General features: G+C 37.0%; 1 protein-coding gene across 8 annotated transcripts in view; it reads right to left on the bottom strand.

The window, feature by feature from the left end:
• The window catches only part of NUP153 (nucleoporin 153), an 81,969-nt gene that overhangs the window by 21,226 nt on the left and 38,102 nt on the right, over window positions 1-22,641 (bottom strand). For 5 of the 8 annotated variants that reach the window (XM_032650402.1, XM_032650401.1, XM_032650404.1 and 2 more), the window contains 7 exons: window positions 20,615-20,761; window positions 17,744-17,796; window positions 17,353-17,479; window positions 13,911-14,048; window positions 13,171-13,269; window positions 12,058-12,145; window positions 319-444 (listed from right to left, as the gene is read on the bottom strand). In XM_032650402.1, coding sequence (XP_032506293.1) covers window positions 319-444; window positions 12,058-12,145; window positions 13,171-13,269; window positions 13,911-14,048; window positions 17,353-17,479; window positions 17,744-17,796; window positions 20,615-20,761 — 778 coding nt within the window. The remainder of the gene's footprint in view (window positions 1-318; window positions 445-12,057; window positions 12,146-13,170; window positions 13,270-13,910; window positions 14,049-17,352; window positions 17,480-17,743; window positions 17,797-20,614; window positions 20,762-22,641) is intronic. The other 3 variants (XM_032650403.1, XM_032650408.1, XM_032650409.1) reach the window with 2 other exon arrangements.

Below are 22,641 nucleotides of genomic sequence, written 5' to 3'. Positions count from 1 at the left end.
ATCAGGTTTATTTACTTTTTTCCAATTACTGGCCCATCTCTAATTAACAGGCAATTCACATTTTCTCCTTCTATACTTGCCCCTTAGAGATTCCATTTTAGTGCAGAGTCCTTAAATTCTAAAGAAATAGTTTCTAAGGTCTTGCACCTAAAAAGTTACATGTGATTACATCTACATTCAAAAGCCAATCTCCTATCAAACTAGACATCATTTTTTAAAAGCCTGAAGTACAACAAAGTATTAACAAATGATATTAAGATGAGATCATGATTTTGCAATTAAGATTTTAGATTATCTCAAGGGCAGCCATTATCTTACCAGGGTTCTTCAGAACATCTAGGACACTTCCTTCTTTCAGGGTTTTTGCAGGTTTGAAAGGGCCCTTGAAATCTTCATCTGGTTTCTTCTTACAGCTTGGACTGTTCACTGCAGTGATATCTTGAGCTGTAATTTTTTTTAATTGTAAGAGATATTATGCTAAGAAAAAGCAAGTTACATGTATTAAAAATCTCTCAAAGTCAATTTGAATCAACATCTTAAAAAAAAAACAAAACACCAAAAAAGTCACTGTAATTCAAAGATAATGAACAAATGATTTAAAGTACAGGGTTAACTTGCCATTACAAGGAAGCAAAAAATACTATTTCCCATACTGTACATCTCTCTCCTCCAGAAGGACAAAAAATTATATAAACTATATATAATCTGTAATTGTTACCAATAAGTTCACCAGTTTCAGCAGACCGAAACCCTGAAGAGGATATGGCAACAGGGGTGAGTTCAAACACTGTGTGAAATAGGTATTCGATTAAACAGCAATTTACAACACTGATTTAAAAAAAACTTTAAAAATTAATGTTTATGGAAGCAACCTAAGTGTCCATAGACAGATGAATGGATAAAGACGTGGCACATATATACACTGAAATATTACTCAGCCATAAAACAGAATGAAATTGAGTTATTTGTAGTGAGGTGGATGGACCTAGAGTCTGTCACACAGAGTGGAATAAGTCAGAGAGAGAAAAACAAATACCGTATGCTAACACATACATATGGAATCTAAAAAAAAAAAAAAAAAAAAAAAAAAAAAAGGTTATGAAGAACCTAGGGGCAGGACAGGAATAAAGACGGAGACACAGAGAATGGATTTGAGGACATAGGGAGGGGGAAGGGTAAGCTGGAATGAAGTGAGAGAGTGGCATGTACATATATACACTACCAAATGTAAAACAGATAGCTACTGGGAAGCAGACACATAGCACAGGGAGATCAGGTCAGTGCTCTGTGACCACCTAGAGGGGTGGGATAGGGAGGGTGGGAGGGAGACGCAAGAGGGAGTGGATATGGGGATATATGTATACGTATAGCTGATTCACTTTGTTATACAGCAGAAAATAACACAACATTGTAAAGCAATTATACTCCAATAAAGATGTTAAAAAAAATTAATGTTTAATTAAGCCAAATATTTCATTTCTATAAATTCATCCTATGATTGAAAATATCTTTCAGTTATTATATTGAAAACCTGGATGATACTTAATAAAAGGGGCTAGCTACATAAATTACAGAACACTGACATGATGGAATGCTATGCAGCCACAAAAAATCATTCTTAGAAGCATAGTTATGGGAAAGAGTAGGTTAGAAAGTCCAGAAGATTTTGACTGTTTATATCTAAAGAGTGATATTTTCACTTTTCATAGTTCCCAAACTTGCTAAAACGAACATATCCTTATACTTAAAATAAGAGATCTATATTGTGAGTACAATAATCATTTTGTCATTATATTTCTGTTTACAGATGAAATATGTTTGGGATTGTTTCAAAATACCTGATAGGTGTGTTTGTGTGTGTGAGGGGAGAAGGAAGGAAGGAGGGAGAGAGAAACAAGATTGGTCACAAAATGGCAAATGCTGAAGCTCAGTAAAGTGTGTATGGGGACTCAGTCTACGCTTCCACTTCTGGGAATGTTTGAAATTTTCCATAATAAAATATAAATAATCAGGGTTTTCTTCTAAAGTGCTTGCCAATTTAAAAGCAGTGGGTAAAGTAGTTCAAAAACCCTACCTACCCTTACCTCACACCATAAACAAAAATTAATTCAAAATGGATCAATGGGGACTTCTCTGGTGGCGCAGTGGTTAAGAATCCACCTGCCAATGCAGGGGACACAGGTTCGAGCCCTGGTCTGGGAAGATCCCACATGCCGCGGAGCAACTAAGCCTGTGCGCCACTACTACTGAGCCTGCACTCTACAGCCCACGAGCCACAACTACTGAAGCCTGTGCACCTAGAGCCCGTGCTCTGCAACAAGAGAAGCCACCGCAATGAGAAGCCCGCACACCGCAACAAAGAGTAGCCCCCACTTGCCGCGACTAGAGAAAGACCGTGCACAGCAACGAAGACCTAACGCAGACAAAAATAAATAAATTAATTTAACAAAAAAATGGATCAATGACCTAAACATAAGAACTGAAACCATAAAACTCTTAAAAGAAAACCTAGGAGGTATATCTTCATGACCATGGATTTGACAATGAATTCTTAGATATGACACCAAAAGCACAAGTAAATAAAAAACTGAACTTCACCAAAATTAGAAATCTTTGTGCATCTAAGGACATTATCAAGAAAGTGACAACTGACTGAATGGCAAAAAATATTTGCAAATCACACATCTGATAAAGATCTAGTATCCAGACTACATAAAAACGCTACAACTCAGCAACAAGAAGACAAACCAATTTAAAAATGGGCAAACGACCTGACCAGACATTTCTCCCAAGAAGATATGTAAAGGGCCAAAAAGCACATGAGAAGATGCTAAACAGGAGTTCAGGTTTTTTAAGCATAAGCCACCTGTTCTCCTTGCTTGGCCCTGCAATAAACCTTTCTCTGTTCCAAAAAAAAAAAAAAAGATACTAAACACCATTAGTCTTCAGGGAAATAAATGCAAATCAAAACCACAATGAAGGGCTTCCCTGGTGGTGCAGTGGTTGAGAGTCCACCTGCCGATGCAGGGGACGTGGGTTCGTGCTCCAGTCCGGGAAGATCCCACGTGCCGCGGAGCAGCTAGGCCCGTGAGCCATGGCCGCTGAGCCTGCGCGTCTGGAGCCTGTGCTCCGCAACGGGAGAGGCCACAGCAGTGAGAGGCCTGTGTACCGCAAAAACAACAACAACAAAAACCACAATGATGCATCACTTCATACCCACTACGACGGCTATCATCAAAAACTGGAAAATAGTAAACATGGTGAGAACATGGAGAAATGTGAATCCTGCTGATGGGAATGTAAAATGGGCCGGCTGCTGAGAGAAAGTTTTGTAGTTCCTCAAGAAGTTAAATACAGGACTATCATTTGATCCATCAACTCCATTCCCAGGTATACACTCCAAAGCACTGAAACTAGTATTCAAACAAATACAAGTACATGCATATTCACAGCAACACTATTCACAATAGCCAAAAAGTGGAAACAACTCAAATGTCTATCAACGAATAAACAGATAAATTATGGTATATCCATATGGTGGAATATCATTCAGCCACAAAAGGAATGAAGTAATGATACATACTACAAGACAGATGAACCTTGAAAACGGTACGTGAAAGAAGCCAGATACAAAAAGTCACTGTATGGTTCCAGGATAGATAAATACATAGAACACAGATTAGTAGCTGTCAGCAGTTGGGGGGCGGGGGGTGGGGGGAAATGGGGAAAAACTGGTTAATGGGTACAGGTTTCCTTTTGGAAGTGATAAAAATGTTTGGTACTAGTTAGAGGTGGTGACTGTACTAGACACAATCAACATTGTGATTGTATTAAATACCAATGAATTGTTCCCTGTAAATGATTATCTTATGTCAATTTCACCTAATAAAAATGTGCAAAAAACAAAACACCATACCTATCTCTTACAACTGTGTCAAAACAAAGAAAAATGCTTTTATTACTTTATCACATTCTATCTTCTTTTATAATCAAAATTGAATTGCTTTTAGCAACTTAAGGTAAATTTTAAGGATTTCCTAAAGTGTACTCAAAGAGATGGAAAATGAAGATAATGGGAAAATTAGCTCCTATCACAGCGTAATCATGACTTCCACATTTTCATCAGCTTTTTAATGACAGAAGTGGTGAGAAACAGAGGTCTCAATGTAAGAACAATTCTATATATGCCACTCATAATAAACTCCTGAAAAATCTGGATAATTTCCCCAGATGTAATGAAACACCAAAGTTGTTTTAACAAACTATTACTCATTCGTTACCATTAGTAAAGCATTAATAAAAACTGAAGGACTTCAATGCCTTTCCTTCATAACCAGGCATGAAAATGAAATTTGAATTGGTTTATTCTTCTTGAATTCACAGTAACATTAAAGAAAAAAAAACCATGTGTTAAGTACACCTGAAATATGCTTATTACTTTCTCTTACACAGGGCTGTTTTATTCAACAAAAATCAGGATTGAAAACATACCAGTCAAATTCTTATTTTGTGCCACTCTTGTAACCTATGCTCTTGTCTTCCAGATCATCCAAAGACAAAGACTTTCTTAGCTTATAGGTCCTGGCTCTTTGATAGCTTTTTAAATCTACCTTTTGAGGGAGGATCTAGTTTTTAAAAATTCCCAAACTCAGCAGATAGTCAACAAAACACTTCTGAATAAGGCAACAGCCCCTTAACTGGTGTCTCAGCATATGACACCCCACTCTCACCCACACGCCCACTCAACACACTGCTGTTACGCCAAGGCACCATCTCACCCCCTATAAAAACCACCCAATGTTTTCCTACTACATTCAGATTAAAATCCAATTATTGAGCATAGCATTCGGAGAATTTTTAGAATTTAAAGCTACCTCTCAATCTCATGACAAATTATTTGCGATTTTCAAAGTATGCCATGCGTTTCCTCTTGTTCTCTTGCATTCGGCTGTTTGTTGGGTGAGAAATGCCCTTACTCAGAATTCTTGACCTGAGTAACTCAGCCCAGATTATTCTTCATTTCCCAAACACCCAATACTTGAAACAAAACCACCACCACCACAGCAAAAGCCTATGGTTTAATTGTCTGAATATTCATTTCTTTCCCACAATTATGCCCATTTTTTTGAGTTTAGGAATTATATATCACTATCTGCAGAGGTTGGCATAACCCTTACGCATAAAAATGCTTGTGAACTCAAGAGTAAACCTACAGATGGAATCCACTGTAATTACAATGTAGACCACCCTTGAACTTCCTGTAACATTTCATTTATAGAGCTTCCACGGCCAGAGACCCGCTGAGGGAGCTCTCCTGTTGCTCAGATGATGACATCTGCTTAGCACAGAGGAGAGTCTGGTATTGAGAGCACTGGTAGACAGGTTAATACCAGACACCTCTGTGAGACCTGGTGGGCAGCCCTGGGATCAGTAACCAGCAGTCACGGCTCCTGGAAGGATGCCTAGATCTGGTGAGTGGTGGCCTAGGAGCAAAGCTGCAGCAATAGGAGTAGTTCCAGTGACAGGAGCAAACGACAGCACAGCTCCCTGTTGCTTGGTTCCCACAACTGAGGACAAATTTATAACCATCAGGATATTCCTGAAATAATACATCAAATATGATACCAAGAGAAGAGTAACAATAACTGCTGTAATCAAAAGTAAACACAGTGGGCGACCTTCAAGATGGCAAAGGAGTAAAACGTGAAAATCACCATCTTCCCCACAAATACATCAGAAATACATCTACACATGGAACAACTCCTACAGAACACCTACTGAACGCTGGCAGAAGACCTCAGACCTCCCAAAAGGCAAGAAACGCCCCACATACCTGGCCGTGTGGCCGACAGGGTCCCGGTACTCCAGCCAGGTGCCACACCTGAGCCTCTGAAGTGGGAGAGCCAAGTTCAGGACATTGGACGACCAGAGACCGCCCAGCTCCACGTAATATCAGTCAGCAACAGCTCTCCCAGAGATCTCCGTCACAACGCTAAGACCCAGCTCCACTCAATGACCAGCAAGCTCCAGTGCTAGACACCCTATGCCAAACAACTAGCAAGACAGGAACACAACACCAACCATGAGCAGCAGAGAGGCTTCCTAAAGTCATACTAAGTTCACAGACACCCCAAAACACATCACCAGACACAGTCCTGCCCACCAAAAAGACAAGATCCAGCCTCATCCACCAGAACACAGGCACCAGTCCCCTCCACCAGGAACCCTACACAACCCACTGAACCAACCTTAGCCACTGGGGGAAGACACCAAAAACAACAGGAACTACGAACCTGCAGTCTGCGAAATGAAGACCCCAAATGCAGTAACTTAAGTAAAATGAGAAGACAGAAGAATACGCAACAGATGAAGGAGCAAGGAAAAAACCCACCAGACCAAACAAATTAAGAGGAAATAGGCAGTCTACCTGAAAAGGAATTCAGAGTAATGATAGTAAAGATGATCCAAAAATCTTGGAAATAGAATGGAGAAAATACAAAAGACGTTTAACAAGGACCTAGAAGAACTAAAGAGCAAACAAACAACGATGAACAACACAATAAATGAAATGAAAAATTCTCTAGAAGGAATCAATAGCAGAATAACTGAGGCAGAAGAATGGATAAGTGACCTGGAAGATAAAATAGTGCAAATAACTACCACAGAGCAGAATAAAGAAAAAAGAATGAAAAGAACTGAGGAGAGTCTCAGAGATCTCTGGTACAACATTAAACACACCAACATTCGAATTATAGGGGTCCCAGAAGAAGAAGAGAAAAAGAAAGGGACTGAGAAAATGTCTGAAGAGATTATAGTTGACTATATCCTTTCCCATGTTAGGGAAATTTTCAATCAAGTCCAGGAAGCACAGAGTCCCATACAGGATAAATCCAAGGAGAAACACGCCAAGACACATATTAATCAAACTATCAAAAATTAAATACAAAGAAAAAATATTAACAGCAGCAAGGGAAAAGCAACAAATAATATACAAGGGAATCCCAATAAGGTTAACAGCTGACCTTTCAACAGAAACTCTGAAAGCCAGAAGGGAGTGGCAGGACATATTTAAAGTGATGAAAGGGAAAAACCTAGAACCAAGATTACTCTACCCAGCAAGGATCTCATTCAGATTCCACAGAGAAATTAAAACCTTTACAGACAAGCAAAAGCTAAGAGAATTCAGCACCACCAAACCAGCTTTACAACAAATGCTAAAGGAACTTCTGTAGGCAGGAAATACAAGAGAAGGAAAAGACCTACTATAACAAACCCAAAACAATTAAGAAAATGGTAACAGGAACATACATATTGATAACTACCTTAAATGTAAATGGATTAAATGCTCCAACCAAAAGACACAGACTGGCTGAATGGATACAAAAACAAGACCCATATATATGCTGTCTACAAGAAACCCACTTCAGACCTAGGGACACATGCAGACTGAAAGTGAGGGGATAGAAAAAGATATTCTATGCAAATGGAAATGAAAAGAAAGTTGGAGTAACAATTCTCACATGAGTCAAAATAGACTTTAAAATTACAACACACAAAGAAGGATACTATATTATGATCAAGGGATCAGTCCAAGAAGATATAACAATTGTAAATATTTATGCAACCAACATAGGAGCACCTCAATACGTAAGGCAAATGCTAACAGCCATAAAAGGGGAAATTGACAGTAACACAATAACATTAGGGGACTTTAACACCCCACTTCCACCAATGGATAGATCAACCAAAACAAAAATAAGGAAACACAAGCTTTAAAAGATACATTAACCAAGATGGACTTAATTGGTTTTATAGGACACTCCATCCAAAAACAACAGAATATACTTTCTTCTCAAGTGTTCATGGAACATTCTCCAGGATAGATCATATCTTGGGTCACAAATCAAGCCTTCGTAAATTTAAGAAAATTGAAATTATATCGAGTATCTTTGCCGACAACAACGCTATACGACTAGATACCAATTACAGGAAAAAAATTATAAAAAATACAAACACATGGAGGCTAAATGATATGCTACTAAATAACCAAGGGATCACTGAAGAAATCAAAGAGGAAATAAAAAATACCTAGAAGCAAATGACAATGAAAACATGATAGCCCAAATCCTATGAGATGCAGCAAAACCAGTTCTAAGAGAGAAGTTTATAGCAATACAATCCTACCTCAAGAAACAAGAAAAATCTCCAACAACCTAACCTTACACCTAAAGCAATTAGAGAAAGAACAAAAAAACCCACCAAAGTTAACAGAAGGAAAGAAATCATAAAGATCAGATCAGAAATAAATGAAAAACAAATGAAGGAAACGATAGCAAAGATGAATAAAACTAAAAGCTGGTTCTTTCAGAAGATAAACAAAATTGATAAACCATTAGACAGACCCATCAAGAAAAAAAGGGAGAAGACTCAAATCAATAGAATTAGAAATGAAAAAGAAGTAACAACTGACACTGCAAAAATACAAAGGATCAGGAGAGATTCCTACAAGCAACTATATGCCAATAAAATGGACAATCTGGAATTCTTAGAAAAGCACAACCTTCTGAAACCGAACCAAGAAGAAACAGAAAATATGAACAGACCAATCACAAGCCCTGAAACTGGACCTGTGATTAAAAATCTTCCAACTTGGGCTTCCCTGGTGGCGCAGTGGTTGAGAGTCTGCCTGCCGATGCAGGGGACACGGGTTCGTGCCCTGGTCTGGGAAGATCCCACACGCCGTGGAGCGGCTGGGCCCATGAGCCATGGCCACTGAGCCTGCGCATCCGGAGCCTGTGCTCCGCAACGGGAGAGGCCACAAGAGTGAGAGGCCCGCGTACCGCAAAAAAAAAAAAATCTTCCAACAAAAGCCCAGGACCAGATGGATTCACAGGCAAATTCTATCAAACATTTAGAGAAGAGCTAACACCTATCCTTCTCAAACTCCTCCAAAATATAGCAGAGGGAGGAACACTCCCAAACTCATTCTACGAGGCCACCATCACCCTGACACCAAAGCCAGACATGGATGTCACAAAGAAAGAAAACTACAGGCCAATATCACTGATGAACATAGATGCACACATCCTCAACAAAATACTAGCAAACAGAATCCAACAGCATACTAAAAAGATCACACACCGTGATCAAGTGGGGTTTATCCCAGGAATGCAAGGATTCTTCAATATACGCAAATCTATCAATGTGATACATCACATTAACAGACTGAAGGATAAAAACCATACGATCATCTCAATAGAGGCAGAAAAAGCTTTTGACAAAATTCAACACCCATTTATGATAAAAATTCTCCAGCAAGTGGGCACAGAGGGAACCTACCTCAACATAATAAAGGCCACATATGACAAACCCACAGCCAACATTGTTCTCAATGGTGAGAAACTGAAACCATTTCCACTAAGATCAGGAACAAGACAAGGTTTCCACTCTAACCATTACTATTCAACACAGCTTTGGAAGTTTTAGCCACAGTAATCAGAGACGAAAAAGAAATAAAAGGAATCCAAATCAGAAAAGAAGAAGTAAAACTGTCACTGTTTGCAGATGACATGATACTATACATAGAGAATCCTAAAGATGCCACCAGAAAACTACTAGAGCTAATCAACGAATCTGGTAAAGTAGCAGGATACAAAATTAATGCACAGAAATCTCTGGCATTCCTCTACGCTAATGATGAAAAATCTGAAAGAAATTTAAGGAAACACTCCCATTTACCACTGCAACAAAAAGAATAAAATACCTATGAATAAACCTACCTAAGGAGATAAAAGACCTGTATGCAGAAAATTATAAGACACGGATGAAAGAAATAAAACGTGATACAAATAGATGGAGAGATATACCGTATTCTTGGATTGGAAGAATCAACATTGTGAAAATGGCTATACCGTCCGAAGCAATGTACAGATTCGATGCAATCCCTATCAAACTACCAATAGCATTTTCCACAGAACTAGAACAAAAAAATTTCACAATTTGTATGGAAACACAAAAGACCTGAAATAGCCAAAGCAATCTTGAGAAAGAAAAATGGAGCTGGAGGAATCAGGCTTCCAGACTTCAGACTATACTACAAAGCTACAGTAATCAAGATAGTCTGGTACTGGCACAAAAACAGAAATATAGATCGATAGAACAGGATAGAAAGCCCAGAGATAAACCTATGCACATATGGTCACCTTATCTTTGATAAAGGAGGCAAGAATATATACAATGGAGAGAAGACAGCCTCTTCAGTAAGTGGTGCTGGGAAAACTGGACAGCTACATGTAAAAGAATGAAATTAGCACACTCCCTAACACCATACACAAAAATAAACTCAAAATGGATTAAAGACCTAAATGCAAGGCCAGACACTATCAAACTATAGGCAGAACACTCTAATAAATCACAGCAAGATGCTTTTTGACCCACCTCCTAGAGAAATGAAACAAAACCAAAAATAAACAAATAGACCTAATGAAACTTAAAGGCTTTTGCACAGCAAAGGCAACCATAAAAAAAGACGAAAAGACAACCCTCAGAATGGGAGAAAATATTTGCAAATGAAGCAACTGACAAAGGACTAATCTCCAAAATACACAAGCAGCTCAATATCAAAAAAAAAAAAAAAATAACCCAATCCAAAAATGGGCGGAGACCTAAATAAGACATTTCTCCAAAGATATACAGATTGTCAACAAACACATGAAAGGATGCTCAACATTACTAATCATTAGAGAAATGCAAATCAAAACTACAATGAGGTATCACCTCACACCAGTCAGAAAGGCCATCATCAAAAAACCTACAAACAATAAATGTTGGAGGGCTTCCCTGGTGGCGCAGTGGTTGAGAGTCCGCCTGCCGATGCAGGGGACACGGGTTCGTGCCCCGGTCTGGGAGGATCCCACATGCCGCGGAGCGGCTGGGCCCGTGAGCCATGGCCGCTGAGCCTGCGCGTCCGGAGCCTGTCCTCCGCAACGGGAGAGGCCACAACAGTGAGAGGCCCGCGTAACGCATTAAAAAAAAAAAAAAAAAAAAAAAAAATGTTGGAGACGGTGTGGAGAAAAGAGAACCCTCTTGCACTGCTGGTGGGAATGTAAATCTCCAGCCACTATGGAGAACAGTATGGAGGTTCCTTAAAAAACTAAAAATAGAACTACCACATGACCCCGCAATCCCACTACTGGGCATATCCCCTGAGAAAACCGTAATTCAAACAGAGTCATGTACCACAATGTTCACTGCAGCACTATTTACAATAGCCAGGACATGGAAGCAACTAAGTGTCCATTGACATATACAATGGAATATTACTCAGCCATAAAAATAAACGAAATTGAGTTATTTGGAGGTGGATGGATCTAGAGTCTGTCACACAGAGTGAAGTCAGAAAGAGAAAAACAAATATCATATGCTAACACATATATATGGAATCTTTAAAAAAAAAAAAAAAAAAGGGTTTTGAAGAACCTAGGGGCAGGACTGGAATAAGGAAAAAAGACACAGACGAGAGAATGGACTTGAGGACTCAGGGAAGGGGGTAAGGGTAAGCTAGGACAAACTGAGAGAGTGGCACGGACATGTATACACTACAAAATGTAAAATAGATAGCTAGTGGGAAGCAGCTGCATAGCACAGGGAGATCAGCTCGGTGCTTTGTGACCACCTAGAAGGGTGGGATAGGGAGGATGGGAGGGAGATGCAAGAGGGAGGAGATATGGGGATATATGTATATGTATAGCTGATTCACTTTGTTATAAAGCAGAAACTAACACACCATTGTAAAGCAACTATACTCCAATAAAGATGTTAAAAAGAAAGGGAAGATTTCATTTATAATAAACTATCACTTTATTTTGACTAAACAAAGACAGTGGATAAATTTGTTATTGTGACCATCCCTTTCACATCCAAACTGTAACCATTCACATTTAGAGAGCTAATTGTATTCAAATGAAACCATTTACAAGAACTGCCAAAGGTAAAAGATAATTTAAAATATCAATCTAACATATTTTTATGTGAAATATTATGGAAATGGTTCCTTACCTGAACTCCTTGTAAGTGGCTCTGAGGCACTACTAGTGCCACAACGTTCTGCTGTCTTTGCCACGGGCACACTAAACGTAAATCCAATCTGTAGAAAGAGAAGGTGTCTTTTCAGTGTCCATTTAGCTTCAAATGATTATCAAATATGAAGCTCTATTTTATGCCAAGTCAAAAAAATATACTGAATACCACATGTTCTAAGATTCACAGTTTCTCCTATTTTAAATCTCTAAAATTGGTGTGCTTATAATGAATGGTGTGTCACAGTTTAACAAGAGCATTTTAAATTTCTGAAGCATTTTTTCATTCAAAGCAATACGTAAAATAATGTGTTCCTAATGCCCAGTTCTGGATTTCTAAATGCCATTTCCTAATAAAAAGTATGAGACTTTATGGCCAACAAGTGCATTTCACGCATGTGGCAGGGAAGTTACAAAATGATCTGGAACATCTAGTTGTGACAGAAAACAAGGACACAGTAAAAACAGGAAGTAACATGTTAAAATGATACACATGCCAAATACAGGTAGGGCAATTTGAACATTAAACTTATGTATTTTCTTCTCAAAATATTTATTCTTAATTATGAAGAAACAAATACATATTGTGGGACATAAGAACTTCCAACTTTTCTAGATTAAAGTCAATTCAAGAGACATGTTAACTAATTCAATATGACTTAGATTAGTCCTAATTGTAAGTGGATCCAGGACCAAGAGAAACAAACAGCAATTAAAGGACGGTCTGGGGCTGATGGGTAGATCTGAACATGAACACTATTACTACTATATCATGTTACATTTCTTGGATAGGATAACTGCATTGTGGGTATACAAAGGAATATCCTTTTTTTTAGGGGATACATGGAAAGGTATTAAGGGTACCAAGATGTCTGCATCCTAACTTGCAAGTGGTACATAAGAAAATGCATATGCATATATGTATATATAGTGAAAAATATATAGATGTTCATTCAAAGTTTTCTGTACATTGGAATTATTTTGGTAAGAAAAGTGGTATTTCTGACTACCAATGGCATCTTAGATTTGATTTTAAAAATACAGTATGCCTTTGAAATCAACAAATATGAAATATTCCTTGCTTGTTACTTACAGATGATGGAGGTAGTACATCTGCCTCAGTAGACTTTACAATTGGAGATGAAAATCTAAACAAGGGGCTGCCAGTGCTGTTTGGAGAGGTCATTTGTACCTAGTTTTCCAAATTATTAAAGAAACGATACAAAAATAGTTTTTTAGAAAAGAAATTGACAATAAAAAAACACACCTTAAGCAAAATTAATTATTACAAAGAAACCAAAAGCCATTTTTTCCCCTTTTGAATTTAAAAATCACTTTTTAACTTCTGAAAACTACTTAACAGTTAACTGCTATAAGATCTTGCTTCCTCTTGGAAGAGGAATATACATTACCTTAGAGGGAGATATTTATCTAAAGGGGAAAAATAACATCTATAAAAATATGTTCAGAAGATGTAAAAGGGAAAAAAGCGTAAAAATTTCAGGAGCATATTAAAAATGTTAATACTACTTGAGAAACAAAAACATAAATCCACTCTCACTGAAAAAAAAGAAAGTATTTTAACTGGCAACATTGTTTGGAAACAAACTAATAATCAACTCTTCCTCTAATGCATTCATAAGAATTGAAGAATGCTCCCATCATGATGTACATTAAAAAAAAAAAGCAAAACACTATTTCCATTTTTCTCGTCTTACTGAGTTGTTAATTTCCATAGTGAAAATTAATCATTGCTTTAAACAGATTAGCTTTTTTAAAAATAAAGAATGAGAAAAAACAAAAATCACCTCTATTGGTACAATGGTCTTTTACCTGGTTTGTTAATGATTGTGAAGGAGTAGCGGGTGATGGAGAGGAAGTTGTAATCACAGAAGAACTAAAATTGAAGGTAGGCAGTGAAGAACTGGTGATGGGTAGAGAGATTTTCGGTAATACTGGGACTTCCATTTCCTAAAACACAGCATGTTTTACAATGGTATATTTCATCTTTCGTGTCATACTTTTGACTCTACTTATTTTCAGGTAGAATTGATATATCAATAGTTACAGGTAAGTCTAGAATAAACAGGGATACGGTAGCACTATGCAGTGTTAATGTGAGCTCTTGAATAAAAATAAATAAATAAACAAGATATGAATCCCAGCTGTGCCACCAGTCAGCCATGAGACTTTGTGAACCTAACTGTCCTCAGTACCAATTTCCTAACTGGTGAAAATGAGAAAAAAAAAAAACATACCATAGTTGTGGTATTAATACGAAAGAAAGTCACTTTTGGTCTTGGCATGTAAAACAAGCATTTAATAAATGTCAGCACTGTAAGTCTGGTGAACTGCCTTGGTTTTTAACTCCATGTAGCAAAGACCACCACTAGTCTCAAATGACCCAGATGAGAACAAACAAAAAGAGTTCCACTTCTGCTAATGGTGGAGGAGCTTGTGTCTGACCAATGCTCTGACAGATAAGAATTATAGACTCCGGACAATATATTAAAAACATCCATCTGAAAACACTACAAAGCAACCAAAAGCAAGCAGATACTGTAGGGAAAAAGATACTTAGAAGACGGGCTTCTTCTGAGTGAGCTTCCTGCTCTCTTTGAGTTGATGCCAGTTGGATAGTTGAAATTCAGAAAGAAAACTGCAAATCTGTTGGTTGAGGCATTCAAAGGACACACAAGGGTGATCACAGTAGGCAGAAAATAAGGGGAGATGCAGGAATGAAGAGCCACAGAAGGGGAGTCCCAAGTCTGCATATAAACTGTCTAAATCTCTGGCAAACCAAATCTCTGTAAACTACAGGTGTGTAATAAAGGCACTTGGAGAAAACAAAACTAAGAATCTGTCACCATAAAACCTGCTCTATAGGTTCTTCAGGGTGAAGGGAAATGACACCAAATGGAAATTCAGATTTCTGGAAGAAGTGGAGAATATGTGAGGTAAACATCCATTTTTCCTCTTAATTTTTCCACTTAACCTAAAAGAAGACGGCTTTCAAAAGGTACAAGAGAGAAACAAAAAACAAGTGGGAAAAATAGAAAATCTAAAAAAAGGTAGACCATAATCCAACCGTACCAATAATATAAGTAAACATTCCAATTAAAAGGCAGAAAATAGATAAAAGGACAAGACTCAATTATATGCTGTCTATAAGAGACTTATGTTAAACGAAAAGGCACAGATTGAAAGTAAATGGACGGAAAAAGATATAACCTGCAGTTAGTAAACATGAGAAGGCTAATTCCAGTAATAAAGTGGCTGGCTTTATTAAACACCGGCTAAAGCAGGTTTCAAAACAAAGAATATTTCCAAAGATTTTTTTAAAGGACATTTAGTAATATTAAAAGGGGCAAATCACTGAGAAGCCACAATAGATATAAGGTGTATGCACCAATGAGGGCCTCAAAATAAGTAAGCAAAAATTGACATTATAAATGGGAAAAAGATAAATTCACAAAATAAAAGTTGACAATTTTAACTCATATCTCAACAATACAGTACAGACATCTCCCCACCCCACTCCCTCCAAAATTCAGCAAGAACAAAGATCTTAGAAATGCTATCAGTCATCTTATCTAACTGATATCTAGAGAACACTATACCCAACAACCGCAGAATATACATTCGTCAAGACTCATCAAGCAGACCATGTGCTGGGCTACAAAACAAGTCTCAATACATTTCAAAACATTAAAATCACGACTAAATCCACTTCTTAATAATCCACAGATCATATAAGGAATCAAAAAGGAAACTAGGAAAAACATAAAAGCAGTACTATAAATCTCCTAGAAGAAAACATAGGAGACTTTTTTGGCAGCCTGGGGATAGGTTTCTTAGGACACAAAGAACAGTAAAAATAATGGGAAAAAATGGTTAAGTTCAGACTTCACAAAGTTAGAACATCTGCTTATCAAAGAATACTGTTAAGAAAAGGATTAGGCAAGCCAAACTGGGAGAAAATATTTGTAAGACACGTATATGACAAAGTACTTGGGTCTAGAATTTATAGAGTTCCTACAACTCGATGATAGTAAGACAATCCAATTTTTAAAAGAGCAAAAGAGCTAACTGACACTTCACAAAGGAAGATATTATGGCCAATAAACACATAAAGAAGAACACATTATTAAGCAAGAGGGAAAGGCAAATTAAAATTACGAGACACCATCATACACAAAGCAGAATGGCTAAAATTTAAAGGATGACAGTCAACTACTGATAAAAGAGTATCTGATTAAGAAAAGCCCCACATTGCTGGTGGGAGTGTAAAATGTTACAATCACTTTGGGGAAAACAGTTTGTCAGTTACTTAAAAAGTTAAATTCATATCATATAACCTCATAACTCCACTTCGAAGTATTTACCTTAAGAGAAATAACTATGTCTACAAGAAGGTTCAAGAATGTTCACAGCAGCTTTATTCACAATAGTCAGGAACAAAAGAATACATACTAACTATCAATATGAAGTTCTAGAACCAGCAAAACCATATATATATGATGGAACAAATGAGAATAGTGACTGTCCCTGGGGCAGGAGGCAATGGGCACTGACAGGGAAGGTGTATGAGTGAACTTTCTGGAGTGATGTAAATGTTTGACAGCTTGATAGGGGTTTGGGTTACACAGGTGGAAACATTTCTCCAGACTTCCCTGGTGGTCCAGTGGTTAAGAATCCATCTTGCAATGCAGGGGATGCCAGTTTGATCCCTGGTTGGGGAAACCAAGACCCCACATGCCATGGAGCAACTAAGCCCGTGCACCACAACTACTGAGCCTGCACTCTAGAGCCCGCAAGCCACAACTACTGAGCCCGCATGCCACAACTACCGAAGCCCGCACGCCTAGAGTCCATGCTCCACAACAAGAGAAGCCACCACAATGAGAAGTCACCACAATGAGAAGCCAGCGCACTGCAATGAAGAGTAGCCCTTGCTCACCGCAACTAGAGAAAGCCCGCGCAGCAACAAAGACCCAACGCAGCCAAAAATTAAAAAAAAAAAAAAAAAAAAAAAAAAAAGCCTGACAGCTTCACATACACACACACGCTTTTAAGTAACTGTTTCAATGGCAGATTATTCTTGTGCTGTGTCTCCCCAAACCGCACCCCTCCAGGGGACCTCCAGGTCTCCCCCTCACCACCACACCAAAGCTTTTAATAATAAACTTCAAGGTATTACGATGCTTCAGAACACATTAAGAGTACAACCCTAAAGATGTTTAAAAAAAAAAAAAAAAAAAGAGTACAACCCTACCTCCTCTTCTTGAGGTTCAGATGCCACAAAGCGCGTCCTCTCTCGCCTCATCTTCCCACCTCCACCACCTACTCCAGAAGACAAACCATTGGCTGCAGACACACTGAAATCTGGGTAAGAAAAGCCGCTAGGCAAAGAAAAAGAAAATTAAAACCAATGATGTATTACTCTGGTCCATAACTTGTTAACTTAATTGAACACCAAAAAATTAGAACTGCTAACAACTGAGAAAATAAATGTTCAGCTGAATGTCATTTTAAAAGCTGACAGATTTGTGTGTGTGTGTGGTTTCTGTTTTTTTAACCTTCTTAATCTTCAAAAAGGCAGATACAAATCAAATACAGACCTTACAAATAAGTATAAAGAAGCTTCACTATAAAGATGACATTACCTTTCTCGCTGTTCTCTATTTTGTCCTGGTGTCATATTTTTTTCATATCCAGTCTAGGAAAGAATAAACACAATGTATTTACATGCTTGCTTATTTAATTTTCTTAACACCACCCTTCTATCTGTGAATTTTAATATTTGGAATCAGGAATTTGATGATTTTTTAGTTAGTGAATCCTAAAATCTGCAACCTATACCCTGTCTCCTGAATGATGACCAAGAGCTACAGTGTGATTATACACATAAACTGTCACTAAGCACAAACTGTCCTTTCAACAAAACAGCAGTGTACAAATTTAATACACTTACCAACCACAAAAATACTTTTACTTATCTCTCATTATGGCCTATTAAATGTGCAATCAAATTTACAAGGATATTCCTTTTGAAATGATTCTCTGCAACTTAAGAGTTCCTCTATCTAAAGGAATCAGGGTTCCTTGGAGAAATGGCTGATTACAGGGCTGGGGCTGAAAACTCACAAGATGAGCCTGGGTTGTTTTATAGTATCAAAAAGAAACTAAGTGCTTGAAAAATGATGGGGAAATATTAAAAGGACACACAGGAGCCAGTTCAAAGGCCAAATATGGGATAATATGAGCATCAAAATAAATAATGCTAATAAAAGATTATAATCTTATGAAGAATTCACGCTGACTTAAATAGAGAAATACACACAAAAATGAGAAAAGAAAACTTCCTACAGTAGAAAACCAACTTCATAAAGGTAGAAGAAATAGTGTAATTAGAAAACCACCATTTGGCATCTACAAATAATAGATTCAGGCAAATATCATCAATAATGCTAACACTGGTGAGTGAAAAAGATACTTATCCTCTAAAAGTTATCTTATTAATTACGAAAGGTAAAATAGTAACTTCACAGTGAAGAAACCCCACTGACGCCACCTTAACTAGTTATCACAGTGTCAGGAGTGGGACAAGCTGGTAGAGCGTGCCTCCTAATACGACACACTGAGAAGAGTTCAGACTCTATTCTGTGGTATTACTACCAAAAGTACCACACTGGAGTCTAATCATGAGGAGACGTCGAACACGCAGCTTACTTTACTCTTCAGAACTATCAAATGTTATGAAATACTAAAAAACAAACAAATAAAAAACCTGTTCTAGACTAAATGAGATAAAGAGATATGACAACTAAGTGCAAGACATGATCTTGCATTTTCTTTCTTTTGGGACAACTGGCATCTAAATAAAATCTGTAAATAATAGTACTGTACCGATGTCAAGTTTCTTTCTGGTTTGAGTAATTGTTCTGCAGTTATGTGTTTGTAGAAAACACAGAAAAACATGAAGGAAATGTAGTAAAATGTGGAGCTCTTAAGATTTTTCTTGCAAGTCCAAAATTATGCTCAAATCATTTTTTTAAAGTTTGATAAAGCAAATATAACAAAATGTTAAAGATTGGTGAGTCAAGTTAAAGGAAATGGGTAAATATTGTACTATTCTTTCAACTTTAGTTTGAAAATTTTAAAGAAATTGAGTAATGAAGATTGAGTGAAATTAAACATAAACAAAGGCACAAATAGGAAGATGTTATGTAAATACAAAAAAATACACCTTACTTAAATGACACAGGAAAACAGACAAACCCAGGATACGAGACACATCATATAAGAACTGACCTGGCCTTTTCAAATACCAATGTGCCTAACAATTCTACTCCAAGCTATAAGACCCAAGAGAAACGAATACCTATGTCCACAAAAAACTTGCACACAAAAGTTCACAGCAGTATTTATTCATTACAGTTAAAAAGTGAAAACAACCCAAATGTCCCTCAACTGATGAATGGATAAACATGGTATATCCAAACAATGAAGTATTATTCAGCCATAAAAAGGACTGAAGTTCTAATATATGATGTGAACCTCAAAAACATAAGTGAAATAAGCCAAACACCAAGGACCACTTATTTTAAGATTTCATTTATATGAAATGTCCAGATAAGCAAACCTATAGAGACAGATTAGTGGTTGCCTAGGGCTTGAGGGGTAGAGGTGGAAAGTGACTACTAACGGATGTGAGATTTGGGTGAGGGGGAGGGGATGGTGATGAAAATGTTCTAAAATTGACTGTAGTGGTAGATGAACAACTGTGAATGTACTAAAACCACTGAACTGTAAACTTTAATAGGTGAATGGCAAGGTATGTGAATTATACCTCAATAAGGAAGTTATTTAAAAACAAAAACAATGTGGTGAGCATGAAGATTTGAGGTCTAGAAAGACAAAACCAAAAGTAATATGTGAAACCTGTTTGGATTCTGGCTCAAAAGCAGCCATAGGGAATTAATTCCCTTGCAGTCCAGTGGTTAGGACTCTGTGCTTTCACTGCCTGGGCCCTGGGTTCAATCTCTGGTTGGGGAACTAAGATCCCACAAGATGCATGGTATGGCAAAACAAACAAAAAAACCCCAAACAGCTATAAATAACATATGAATATGAACTACATATTAGATAATATTAGGAAGGAACTGACAGTAATTTGCTTAGACATGACAACATAGGAGATCTATACCAAAGTAGTTTGGGGTGAACAGTCATGGTATCTAAAATTTATTTTCAAATAGTTCAATCACATTAACAAAACACACAAATAAAGCTAGTGTGGCAAAATTATTTAATCTAAACAATGAATATATACTAGTGTTTACTAGTAAACACTAATTTAGGATTTGACCAAGGTGCCAACCATTTAAAGCCATACCAATTCGTAATCATCACTAATTCACAAACTTTATGCATTATCTAGTTGCTAGACTGCAGTAGTAAGTTACTGGTACTTTACTTATTCTTATTCATTTTAATCGATATTCAAAGACTAGTGAAAATAAACACATACTCACACTGTGCTTTTTATCTATTCTTTGATTAGTCTTCCTTAATTCACCAGATGGGGTCAGAGATGGTTTAAAATAAACAGTTCGATTTGCTGCTATGGAAACTGGCTTTGGGGTCATGAGTCTCTGAACAGGGGGGTGTTGAGAGTCCACCTTACAGACAGGCAGAAATCAAAAGACAAACTTTTATTTTCATATATCAGCAATGCATATCTAAAAATTATTTGACAACAGCTAATGTAACCCAGAGACTATGAGTACTTCCTAGAGAAATACCCAGTGGGTGCAAACAAATACTAGGAGGAAAAACTGAAAGTAAAGAACCAAGGGTGTGTAGGGGTATTTATATTATTTATGTATGTACTTATTTATTTAGACATATACCTACATATACACATATAATTTCAAAACAGTTTCACAGACTATTTTATTCTAGACTTAATGCCTTTTCACACACATGTGACACACACAAAATGGAAACTATTGCAGAGCATTTTGAATAATCTTTTACAAGATGAATTTCAAACATATGAACTGATTCATACATAAAACTGATAAACATACATATTATTCAAACATAAAACTGATTTTGCCACATTTTCCCCAAATTACTATCTACATTCTCTTCAGCTGTGTTTTTTAACTAGCTATGAAAATATCTTAATTGCTAAAAAATGAGCAAATCTCTCTCCAAGTAAATTTTCTTCCATTGTTATTTAAAAACCAAATCAAAACTCGTAAAATTTAAGTCTAATTAGTAAAGCACTGTGAAGAATTCCAAATCTTAAGATGAACTGACTTCATTATCTAAGTACACAAGTGTTTTGTCAACATTCTTTTGGTACACTGAAACACAGTAAAAATCCTGTTGGCGTAAGACGACTATAAAGCCAAGAGCTTCTACTCTGTCCGAAGACTAATACTATGAATACAGTCCTTTCACCCAGCAGCAGCTGTGAACAACACTGGTTTCCAGGGCAAAGCCCCTGTATAGTTACTAGCTCTTCCCTAAATCCTCATCACAAATGTGCTGATCCTATAATTCAATGAACAAGTCTGTTTTGTAGACTGTTCTGATTACAACCGTAAAACCTGAACTACAATACTGTATTCTGGTCTTTATACTTCGTAGCACCCATTACCAAAATTTTACTGATACTATACTCAACCATTAATAAAATTTTTATTGATGAGAACTTCTCTTATGGCACAATTTTTAAATTTTACGTCTTTTTAAGCAATCTGATATAAGTGAGTCTGAGAAAAGCAGTTAATGGCTTAAATTAATCCCATCACAGCAGCCAATAATGAATTCTCTCTTGCCTTATTACAAATGTCTGGGTACTACGGAAAACTGAGAAGCAATGCTATCCCAAGAAAAAACTCAATTAAGCTTTCAGAATTTCAGTAACAATATTATAATTTACCAATATATTGAATATAGTTACCACAATTCATTCAGAGATTTATGATAATTTTAATCAATTACTGCTGGGGGAACTTGGTATCATAATAACTGCTTTCACAAGTAATGATCTGGGAATCTGCTTCCCCTGAAGGATATTTAACTAGCCACAAATATAACTGACAAAAAATATACCTCTTTAACTCTAACTATCAAGCTTTTTTTTTCCCCACAGTAACGTCCAAAGCTAATTTTAACCAAATAGAATACACTAAAAAAGGTTATCAATGTATAATCTATATTATATTTTTTATTAGCTCTGCTATCTTGGAACAGTACATTGGCTGACTGACGGAAGATATGCCAACTAGAAATCCCATCACACATAACAAATTTGACATAATGTTTGTTTATGAGGAAAATTTACAAAGATAACTATGTTCAATGAGGGCTTTAGTTCACTGAACTTCTAATTAATAAAAACATCAAACTCCATTCACTCCTACTTTCATTTATTAAAAGGTAAGAGTCACTCATAAAGGCTGACAGGAATATATAAAATAGATAACTAATAAGAACCTACTGTATAGCACAGGGAACTCTACTCTATACTCTGTAATGGCCTATA

The sequence above is a fragment of the Phocoena sinus genome, chromosome 11 (assembly GCF_008692025.1).
Source record: "Phocoena sinus isolate mPhoSin1 chromosome 11, mPhoSin1.pri, whole genome shotgun sequence".
Classification (NCBI taxonomy): domain Eukaryota; kingdom Metazoa; phylum Chordata; class Mammalia; order Artiodactyla; family Phocoenidae; genus Phocoena; species Phocoena sinus.
Note: the sequence above shows the minus strand (reverse complement) of the source record. Positions and strands in the feature narration are given on the sequence as shown.